Source organism: Thermobia domestica, chromosome 11 (assembly GCF_964235325.1).
Source record: "Thermobia domestica chromosome 11, izTheDome1.hap1.1, whole genome shotgun sequence".
Lineage (NCBI taxonomy): Eukaryota > Metazoa > Arthropoda > Insecta > Zygentoma > Lepismatidae > Thermobia > Thermobia domestica.
In genome coordinates this window covers 240755883-240768070 of record NC_137464.1, presented here as the reverse complement: position 1 = coordinate 240768070, position 12188 = coordinate 240755883, and the positions used below count along the sequence as shown (strand labels likewise).

General features: G+C 34.9%; 1 protein-coding gene across 1 annotated transcript in view; it reads left to right on the top strand.

Annotated features, from left to right (window-relative positions):
* The window catches only part of LOC145665513 (G-protein coupled receptor GRL101-like), a 455441-nt gene that overhangs the window by 431993 nt on the left and 11260 nt on the right, over positions 1 to 12188 (top strand). The window contains exons 24-25 of the mRNA XM_081732819.1: positions 4460 to 4677; positions 10916 to 11093. Coding sequence (XP_081588945.1) covers positions 4460 to 4677; positions 10916 to 11093 — 396 coding nt within the window. The remainder of the gene's footprint in view (positions 1 to 4459; positions 4678 to 10915; positions 11094 to 12188) is intronic.

Below are 12188 nucleotides of genomic sequence, written 5' to 3'. Positions count from 1 at the left end.
AGAAGTTAAATAAGACAAACTCTTTTAATAAAGACTAGCCTTTGGCTAGCTGGAGGCTCCGGCCCAGATCCCCGCGTTTGCTCGGCCTACGGCCTTGCACCTCTTATGCATCAGCCTTTGCATCAAAGGTGAATTTGTGCATTTGCTCTTTAATTATGTTTTCTAAATTTAGTCCAGCTGGGAACTTCATCCCCTGATCCTCGCGTTTACTTGGCCTACGGCCTCGCATCTCTTAAACCCACAATTCTACCAAATTTCAAGTTTCTTTTCCTATTTCAAGTATGTAAAAGATAAAATTTTGTATCCCAAGAAAACGCCTATTTAAATAACACGAGAATTTCTTCATCCTCCATTTAGACCCCTTAAAAACTAAAAATATTCACTTTTGGCAATTTTCCTGTCGGTTAGTCCCGGAAGGTTACAGTCATGCCAAATTTCATCATTCTAATCCTGCCAGAAGTGCCTAAACATTTTGGAGTGTAGATGTCCCATATAAATAACGTAGAAAAGATTTTTCAGTTCCCCATAAAGCCACTCTACAGTTGGAAATTTTTATTTATGGTGATTTACTTAGTTAACGCTAACGAAAACGTATAAGCATACGGAGTTTCAAAATTTTATTCCAATTCCGAGTACCTAAAATATGAGATTATAGGTCGAAAAAGAAGCCCATTTAAATAACATGAGGATTTTTTTCATCGCCCCTTTAGACCCCTTTAAAACTTAAAACTATTCACTTTTGGCAATTTTTTTTTCTGTCGGTTAGTTCCAAAAAGCTACAATCATATCAAATTTAATAATTGTAGCCCTACAGGAAGTGCCCCATAATTTTGGAGTGTAAAAGTTGTCTCATTTAAATAACATGGAGAAGATTTTTCAGTTCTCTATAAAACCACTCTAAAGTTGTTTTATTTTTTTATCATTATTTTTAGTGATTTACTTAGATAATGCTTAGGGAAACGTACAAGCATACCGAATTTCAAGTTTCTATTCCAACTCCAAGAACCTAAAACATGAGATTATAGGTCCAAAAAAGGCCCATTTAAATAACATGGGGAATTTCTTTATGCCTCTTTTAGACTCTCTCAAAATTAAAATTATTCACTTTTGACAATTTTCCTGTCAGTTAGTCCCGGAAAGCTACAATCATTCCAAATTCCAACTTTCCACGTCAATCGGAATTACCCCTATATTTTATGTCAGTTCATGGTAGTTTTACATATAGTTAGGATTGCACATCCAATAGACAGATACATTTGCAGTTAGGTAATATCTGTGGTTGTTTCAAAACTTATATCAGAATGGAAAATCTGATAGTAAGACTATTCATGGCTTTGGATTGATTGTTTTAACAAAAGAGACACTGACCAAAGCTTAAAACCCACTTTATTTTAAATTATAATTTGTAACTGTTTCGGATATCTAGCATATCCTTCTTCAGACACTATCAAAATTAATGAAAATACAGACATATATATAAATGTTGTTATAACAAAGTTTAAATTCTTTAACCCTTGTCAGAATTTAAACTTTGTTATAACAACATTTATATATATGTCTGTATTTTCATTAATTTCGATAGTGTCTGAAGAAGGATATCCTAGATATCCGAAACAGTTACAAATTATAATTTAAAATAAAGTGGGTTTTAAGCTTTGGTCAGTGTCTCTTTTGTTAAAATAGGAAAATCTGAATATATAGTTGTTTATTATTTTTATTTGTTATGGGCAACGGAGCTCTGTTAATCAGTTATTGTGGTTGTAAGAAGACAGCTGTATCTGTTAAAGAAATATATTGAAGTAATTCTTTGAATAAAGATTATTAGGAGAAAGGCACAACTAAAACAATTTACTTATGTAAAGTAAATAATAAACACGCTACAAAAAATGAGCCAGCAATGGGAGAGAAATAAATAGGAAAAACTAGAGTATAAAAATTTACATATTTGATGTACGAATACATCTCTTCACAAACTGCTACTCACCTTTGTCCTTATGCTGCTCTTTGTTTGCTAATTTCCAAACTAAGAATTTGTAGCATTGCCCATGAAAATTCCAAATCACTTCAACTAATTGATGATGTCTATCTAAATCACTTTGAATCCTTTAATGTTACGTTTGAATCATTATTGAATATCACATTGAATAGTTGGTGCCATCTATCTGGCATATTCCAAAAACTTCAATAATTCATTTTACTTAAGATATAAATATCTCAAAACATTACAATTATGTAGTGCAATATATTTACAAATATTTTAAACCACTTTCACTGTTTAGCGTCACATCCTCACGAATATTCCCAAGCACTTAAATTATTGCAAGTTATCCATCTGTTACGTTTCCAGATCCTAATCTTAAAAATTTCGAAAGTTCTTGCAGAAACTTATTGATAAAAATAGTTAAATGGGAACGAAAAGAAATAGTATAGTTATTTGGAAGGTCAATATATCAATGATAAAAAAAATTGACATGCTTCATACTTTGTTTATATTTTACTGTAGTAATTACGTAGATCAACAAAAATTCAACAACAATCAGGCTTCAACAATTTCACATAACGGTAAGTTATTTTGTCATTCAAAATATTGAAATAAAGACGGCATTTCAGTAGGAGGTAGAATGATTAGATGTGTACGGTTTGTAGATGGTATAGTGTTTGTTGCAGAATCTAAAGAGAAAGTCAAGAATATGTTAGGAAACGTGAGGAAGGGCTGTGAAGAATATAGGATGAAAATAAATGTTAGAAACACAAAAGCCACGGTGATTGGAACGAAGAACTTGTTATCAAATATAGAAGTAGCAGGATAGAAAATAGAACGGGTGAACAGTTTTCGATACTTGGGTAGTATTATTAGTGATGATATGAAGTGTGAACGTGAAATAAAAGTAACGATAGAAATGGTTAAAGAAGCCTTTAGGAGGAAAACAAATACTATTTTGTGGGACCTTAAATAAAGAGTTGAGAAAAAGACTCAAACAAAAATATGCTTCATGTGGAGTACTGATCTGTATGGGTCAGAAACATGAACATTACGCAAAAACGAAGAAAAACGACTGGAAGCTTTCAAAATGTGAGTGTGGAAAAGAATGGAGAGAATTAGCTGGGCCGAGCAAAAAACAAATGAGAAGGTGTTAGAAACGGTGGGGGAGAAAAGAATAATTTTAGATATTATTAAGAAGAGGAAGAGAAATTGGTTGGGACATTGGCTAAGAAGGAACTGTAGGACGTAATAGACGGTATGGTGACAGGAAAGAGAGGGAGGGGCGAAGGAGACTACAATTAATTCAAAAGTTAATAATTCAAAAGTTAAATATTAAAACTTTAGTATGGAAAACGTTTCCGATCCCGTGAATCATATTCTTTTTCATTTCTCTTTACGGTCTGATGAATTAAACGTAATCGAAAGTTCTCAAACCAAAACTGTTCCATACAGGTTGACGTACCTATTTTAAACATTGTCATATCCCAGAAATTAAAGCAGGAAAAATATTTTATGCCAGTATACATTATACGGAGCTGCAAAACGTAATGTGTACTTTTTTTTATGGAGATACTGGAATGAAAGCATCACTTGGTTTGATTCTTTTATGATATTGACAATATTTTTATTGGCATTACTCGAGCAGATGGTTCTGCCAAATTTTGACATATTTCTTAAATTTTCAGGGTAGGTTGGAGCTTTGTATTTCTTTTAGCAGAGCATGCACTAAATGAGTAGCTCCATTACTACTTGCCGATTGACTTTAGGAGGGCTCAGTATAAAGATAGTGTGGACGTGGTAAAACACGAACCGATTTGTGCTAGGTGACCACCTAAAAGCACGAATGCTATCTAACCAGGTCAGGGAAGGAGCACAGCAGAAGACACGAGCGGTAGCGAGGGGGTGCGTCCGTAGGGAGCAGGCGCATCAGCGATGGGGGGGAGGGTAATGCATAAACGACGATAGTGGAAGAGAACACTTATACATACAATATTTTCACTATCACCCAAAATTAATTTCAATGTGCTGTGCATTGACAGTAATCACTTATATTCACTCTCTCATTTCTTCACGAAAAATGATTCAGATCGTATTTTACCCATAAATTTTCTATTTGGTAGAACCCTCGAGTAAACGCCTTTTAATTGGTGTAGACTTTGTTAATTGAGCCATCCAGCTTCAAAGTGATTGTTGTCCATTCACAGAAAATCCAAGAAAACCTAGAAAACTGTAGGATCGATGTGCTTTGTAGAACTGGAAATATTTGAGGATGTTGAGGTGTTTCACATGAATACTCTGAAGTATTCCCAGTTCTACAAAAATATGCAGATCATACATATATTTTTTTTTTTTCGGAAATTTTCTGTACATGGACAAGTGCCGTTTTGGAACTGAAAGACTAAATTGTTGATTCATTCCGGTATAAACTGACTAATTTGAAACTTATCACTAAATAAATAAACATTTATATTACAGTTCTTAATTTTACATCGTTCTCTATCATTGCCGTTGGCTACATTTGGATGTATGTTGTGGCCAAAACAACGCAGCAGGCTGTGAAGAGTGAGCAGAGAAGAGTTGATTCGTCGATGGCTCGAAGAATGACTCTTATTGTTGCTACAGACGCTGCTTGTTGGATGCCTATCATTATGTTGGGAGTTTTCTCACTTAGTGGTTATACAGTGCCACCACAAGTAAGTTTTTCTTTGTTAAGATATCATAACATGAAATATTTTTGTTTTACTGAAAGCTCTGAGAGAATGAATGCATAATGGCTTTTACCGTAAAACAGTGTTGCCAATTTGGGGGAGAAGTCGCTAAATCTAGGGGATTCACCTTCCAGGATAGCGACAAAAAATAATTTTTCCGATTGGCGACTTTTTGGGGGATTTTGGAATGACGATTTGGCGACTTACTTACAAATCTAGCAACTTTTGTGCTGCGAACAACTTGTCCTAAAATAAGTACTATTAGCTCGAATCAGTTCAGATATATGTTTATTTTCCTTTTGCTTGTTTGAATCAGTGCAGGTGTTGACGAGCTGGGAAAGTGCATAGCATTAATCTCTATATTTCCACTTTGATTGCTGTTATCTCTAACCTCCTCATGGGGACCAATCCCAATGACCTCTAGTTTACAGAGCTTCCTTTAGAGGCACAAATAATACATTGCCGATAGCAAACAGATTATCTGTAGAAGCGAGAGTAGAAGTGAAGTGTGTAAGATTTTTTCTATACCTTTAATTTTGTTCGTTTTTCTTAACTCATTTTTGATTTGTCTCAAGCAAAATTAATCATAAATTTATGTATATGAAAGAGGAAAAATTCCACGAAAATTTTTTTAGCGACTTTTCACCCAAAATTGAAGTCATTTCATCTCCTATTTAGCGACTTCTTGTACTAACTTGTTGGCAACACTGCCGTAAAACCTACTATTTACCTTGAGACAGCCTAATATATCGTACAGCATTATCTGTTCTCTCCACAGTACCTTTATTCTTTTAGCTACCTGAGATTTCTAGATACTTGCCAGTGATGTTTGTTTATGGAGCACTGAAGAAAAATATTATCGATCTCAGAACTTCCGCTTGCAGCTTTACTTTCTCTGGTTCAAACTCTGAGCTCATACTGGAAACCAGAACTGACATTTTGCGGATTAAAAGTACTGCTTCTATGCTACATCTTCCTGAGATCTCAACAAAATAAAATACTGTCTGGCAATTGTTTTGTAGACGAAACTCACTATTCAGTGTACATTCTGAATATTTTTTTTCTACTTTAGACAAGCAGAGCTTACAAATTTTAGATTATTTAGTTTCAAAAATCTTACCTTGTTTCTGAATGTTTTCACAAACTGCAGTTCTGCTTTTAGTATGCGTAGTTGAGATTTGATTTCCACAGAAGGCAAAGAATTTTCAGCATTACCAAGCATTGTTAAGTAATTGAAGAGCAACTTGAAATAAAAAGAATTAAATTTCATTCCAAAGATCCAGAAATAGCGAAGTTGAAAGGAGACCGATAAGCTGACAGACGCCATGGAGATCTTTCTTCCAGTTCAAATTGTATCAGTATCTTCTATGATAAGTTTCTCTCGTTGTTGTACTCCTTATAAGAGATGACGAAATGTGTATTTGTAAAACCGCATATTGATGCCTTGATTAAATACGAGTATATTTTAGCGAATTAGTTCAGAAAAGAAATTTTAAATGTGTATTTGCTTACTCTGATACGGTAATGTATTATATAAATTAATTATTGGCCCATTTTTTCTTTGTATTACTACAAATTATCTTAAAACAATGGGATATTTTGAAGCTGTGCATACTGTATAAAACTCAACAACAATATCTTGTAATTTAGTTATGTTGATGAGCAATATAGATTACAATAATAGTGACGGTGTGGAAGACACGCGTAGTGAATTTAAACTCTTTAGTCGCGCCGCGGTCAAAAGCACCACAGGGAAATTATTTTCGATCGTGTGTCCATTCTGTTTGTCCGACAGACTTCTCCGTCTAGCTAATCTTCCCCCTCACCTTTTCGAACATTCCTGCTCAATCACTCCGTTATCCGTTGTTTAGTTTAACTACTAGAAATTGTTTAGTGATTCTGCGGTGCTTTCCACCGCGCGCGACTAACCGTGTAATGTTTTTTCTCATTGTTTCGCTCTGCACGTGACCTTTGCTTTGGAGATGTTTCAAGCTTTATAAACATAAGTATTATTTTAATTGACGGAAGGGAGGTCAACAGAGTTAACAAACTGATACCAAGTATGAAAAAAGAGAAAATTATAAATGAACAGCTTAAAACAACAGAGGGAAATGTTAGGAATGGACTATTTTGATAAATCAGCCGAGATGATCTCGTTGAAGCTTTGTCTGAGGAAGAAGTGAACACGAAAGGTGAAGTGAGGAGTCTGCGAGCGAATTTAAAGATCTTAAACCCAGAAATAAGCGACGACGAAGTGTAGAACAGTGTAAATTTGAAGATAACCTAAAATAATTGAATGTAGCGCTGTATAGGTGAAGTTTCAAAATAACAGGACCGTAAAATAATTCACTGTAAATTTGATTTGATTTCAATTTAGCGCCCTTTTCAGCATCAAGCTATGTAAGACATAGTCCTACTGCTTAACGAAGGATCCGAACTACATGAGGTCCCACCGGGAATCAAAGCCGGAAGTCCCACGCCAAAGGCGTGTATGCTAACCGTTTAGCTACGAGTGAGCTCTAATTCAATGTCAAATGCGCTGTGAAACTTTGTTTTAGTGTTATGTTTATATAGTATATTTTTAACTAATTTACTATTGCATTTCTAATTTTAGACGAACCAGAGTTGACAAAAACAAAAGATCATCATCAGGTTTAGAATTTTCAATAAAACTAGTGCGTAGCTATCTATCTAAAGAAATATGTAACGAAAAAAACATTTTGTTCCAAATCAGAAATAAAAAAGAAGGACGTGTCTAATTGTAGGTTTCTCCAATAGTTATTACTGTAAAACTTATTATAATAATAAAAATGTTATTCCCTCTTAATCAGAAAATATACAAAATTACGTTTCTAATACGAGAAAAATATTTAAAACGATATTTGCAACAAATTATGTTCGTGCGGTCCTTTTGACCGCGCGCGACTACTCGCGTTACTTTTTCAGCGCGACTTCTCGAGGGTTAATTTAGGACGTCATAGTGTTTAATCAGCACATGTGTACATAACTTTGAGGAAAAGGCCTTGATTCTGAAACAAAACAAAACAAAGAGAAAAAGAAGAAACGTAACCTATTCTCACGTCTAAAAGTATAGAGGCTGTTTGAGATCCTATCATAAGAAGCTCACAGCGTTCAGTTCGACATTGGGCAATGCGTGTATAGATTCGCTGTTCAAGTTTTTATAAAGAATATCATCACTACATTTTACGCTCCATCCATTTAAGTTGCAGATCACCCATAGCTGAAACCTAAAGACCACAAACTGCATCGAGAGTTTTGTGATAAATTATGGCAAATTATGGCAAAAGTAAGCAAAGAGAACGATTTCATTAACAGTCTAGATGTCAGACTGTCGATTTCATTAGATGTCGGACCAAGACTAGATGTAATTTCAATCTTAGTAGAGTTCTCACTGATCAAACTTTTGCTATTCAGCACATCAGCTATACCAGTGTCCATTGCACAACAATAAACTTAACTCTGAGTTTCATATTGTCCCATCCTAAGCCGTTTCGCAAAATGATGATACGTCTGTTTGGTGTATTGTCCGTACCAGAAATCTTGGTTTTATATTGTTGTACACAAGTTGCAGAAGTTCCCACAAATTACTCGTATTTATAATACCCGATTTCAAGAATAAGGAACAACCACATACAGCATTTGTTTTGGGGCGTACATAAGACAATTGTTTGGAAACTGGTAATTTTGGAGACGACATTTCAGGGCTTTCGAGATCCTCTGACCTGACAGCTTGCGAATTCTTCTGGGTCACTATAAAAGCCGAATGAATTACTACGACCACAATGAAATTGCTACGACCATGAAACTAAAACAAGGGTTAGGAAGGAAATTATCAGAATTAATGTTGAAGTGTTACGTGAAGCCCTAAAACTGTCCATGCGAAATTTCAGGATTGTTTGGACAAATAGGATGCTTACCTACGAAATGTCATTTTTAATATCTAACTTTCAATATGTAATTCATCAACGGCATACTATTCATAGGAATAAATGTATGTACTTGAAGTATATATATATATATATATATATATATATATATATATATATATATATATATATATATATATATATATATATATATATATATATATATATATATATATATATATATCTTCTTCCACAAATGTTCAGGGGGTGCGGTGACTGAGTGGTAAAGCGTTCACCTCCGGTGCTTGGGGTCCCTGGTTCGATCCCAGCTCGCGCCGTGTGGACCTTGTGGTGGACAAACACCGTGCTCGTGGGTTTTCCCGGGGTTCTCCCGTTTCCTCCCACTTTCTTCTTTCCACCATTTCATTCATCTCTCATCATCACCGTCTCCTTTAGCCTAACCGGCATAACCGTGGGATGTAAAACTTAGATTTCATTTCATTTTTCCACAAATATTCGTTTTAAAATTTACTGTTCTTACTGTTAAAATACTGTTCTTTTAAGACATTCTGAAGAAACGATATTTCAACCAAGTGAATGGTAAGCCGTAATTTTAATATTTTAATATGTGAATAAAATTCTGTCTTTTTATAATTCTAAGGTGACCAAATGTTGAGACTCATCTCTACGACGAAATTTCGTAGGTTTGATCTTATACTTTGAAGTGAAACTGCGATGGATTATATTACGTTTTCTCATAGTTTTTTATATATATATTCTTCAAGTTTTCTACAATTTCATTTATAATTATTCATTTGCGTTTACCAATTTTCTCCTTAAGCTTAGAGTAGTAGTCCAATTGGAAATAGATTACAACCTGTATGCTAAAGCCAAGAATGAAAGAAAATTTTAAAAAGTGAAATTAGGTGTTCATTTAAATACTGTTCATAAGAACCTACTTTATTCAATTGACTTAGTGCACTATTAATTAGTAACAAGTGTACGTTTGAGCATTATTGAATATACCTTAATTTAAACCTTTACAGTTGCTATAGTTCTTAGGTATCTTAGTTTACCGGATTGCCATACCAATCCAATACGACTACTGATTTAAGAATAATATAGTGGAAGGTTAAACCAAAGAATTTGTTCAGGTTTTTGACAGTAAAACAACTTGAGCCATTAATGTAGTATCTTTTTCTGCCAATAATTTTTCGTAATTAGATTCATCAATATTGTAATTAATATACAGTAAATTCTCGATTAATACGCAAGCAAATTATTCATTTTGTGCATTATCCGTGGTCTTCTTATTTTCTTTTCTTTTCTTTTTTCAACGATAAACTATGGTATAAAAGAAAATCAGCCAAGATATAAAAAAAAACTTCAATCACAAATGGTACCAGAATATCTACACTGCCCATTCAGTAATAATGTACCGTAATTGGAAATTCAAGAATACGACTGGACGAAGGAAGAGATGGTAATGACGAGGAAATTCAAGTTCTTCGACTGCAGGAAAATGCATGAAAAGAAGAAGATGAAAACAGCAGCATTAAACAAAATGGCGAGAAGCGGCATAAGTATTGTGTGACCGTAAGGTACTAATACACCACAAAAGAAAATTTTACAAAACAGTGATGATACCTGCTATATTATACAGAGTGGAATGTTGGACGAAGAAGAAGAGAGAAAAACAGAAGTTGCATGTTGCAGAGATGAAGTTGCTGCGGTGGAAGTGTGGAGTGACGCGGAAGGACAAAGTTAAGAATGAAGTGATTCGGGAAACACTAAAAGTGAGACTAGTAAAGTAGACTGAGATGGTTTGGAACTTTGGAATACGCAGCTCACCAAGTGGATGCTATATAACCGTTTGGGAAACAATCCCGAGGCTTGCTAATGAAAAAGTGGGGAGATTGTGTTGGGAATGATATGGTGCTGTGTGGACTTAGAGTGAATACGATGACACAACATAGAAACAGATGGAGAAAAGCAATCTGAGAAACTGATTCATTGAGAAACTAAGAAAAGGATTTAGAAAAAGAAGACAAAGAAGGAATGTTCTAACGCGAAAAAAGAAAAACAAAGCAGATAACTGTTTATTTGTTGTTGTATTTTTCTGAAAAGTCAAAAACCAACAAACTTGCAAGTGCAGAAAACTATTGTTTATTACCTCATAAAAGTTCCCTACTATAGATAAAAAATGTTCAAAGCACCCAGTTCCGCAAATAATCGTGAGTTGACTATATATGGAATCTTATTAACAGTTTAATTTTATTAACACGTTCCATAAAATGTTCAATTTGCAATGTTTCCTAAAAATGTTGTGATTTCAGGTGTTTGCGTGGGTGGCTGTGTTTGTCTTGCCTTTGAATGCTGCCATAAATCCAGTGCTGTACACATTATCCACTGCGCCGTTTCTTGGACCAGCACGGAAAGGAATCACCTCGTTCAAAAGGTCTTTCAAGAGATCCGTGACCACCGATCAGCGCCGTACGTACTCATCAATCATCGGTAAGCGGTGAATTGCTCGAGTGGTGCATGGGTCCTTCACAATGCACGTCGTAGTCCTTGTTTCCTTTTGAGTTCTGCTTGGTTTTTAGAGTATGTAGCAAATTATCCTTGTTGCATTTGAGCAATTACCGATTTAAAAAATAACAATTCACACCAATTATAAACTCCTTATTGTATGTAGAAATTTTATTTAAAAGTGTATTATTTCATGTATTTTTTCCCATTTGCATGTTTACATTAATTTCCGCTACTGCACACATTTTTTAACAAATTTATTTGTTTTAACGCCTATTAAATCTTACGTTTAATTGGTTGATTGTTCTTAACCTTTCACATAGTGTTGCTTCTAAGTAGTTAGATGTATAGGGTGTCCCATAATTATGTATATGATGCTTGACTAACTGTAGTATTTGTAATTCTGGACAAAAACTTTCGATTTAGCAACAGTGTATAGCCTGAGAGTGAGGATAACGTTAAAGATGGAGCACGGTCACATTATGCCATACCAGTGCGAGAGTAACGAAAAATTCCCGAACCGCTGGAGTAGCCTGCGGTTCTGGATCTCTTGAGTGGCCAGCTCGATCTCCCGATTTAACACCACCTGACATTTTTCTTATGGGGTATTTTAAAGAACAAAGTGTATCAACATCACATACGCAATTTGGCCGAACTACTGGAAGCTATCACAGAAAAATTCCACATGATACCAGTACGGGTCTTTCAAGTTGCTTGTGACAATGTTGCTCTTCGCCTCCAGGCAGGCCCGTATCCAGGGGGGTCTAGGGGGCCTCCCCCCTAAATTTTTGCGGGCCCCCTCTAAAATTTTCATGGTAAGTTTGCAAACGAACTATAGTATGGCGATGAACTATAATTTGGTTGGATCGCCCCCCCCTAACTTCAGCCGCCCCCCCCCCTACATTTTTGGGCTGGATGATGAATTGGTGAACCATGCCCTGAAAAACAGAGATTAAAATTGCTGTAAGGAAAGATATGAGAGCAATGTGTTTATGTTCAAGTTATGTTAATAGATTCTTTATCGCAGTCCTTGAAACATCATATAATAATTATGGGTCACCCTATACAATATAATATAGT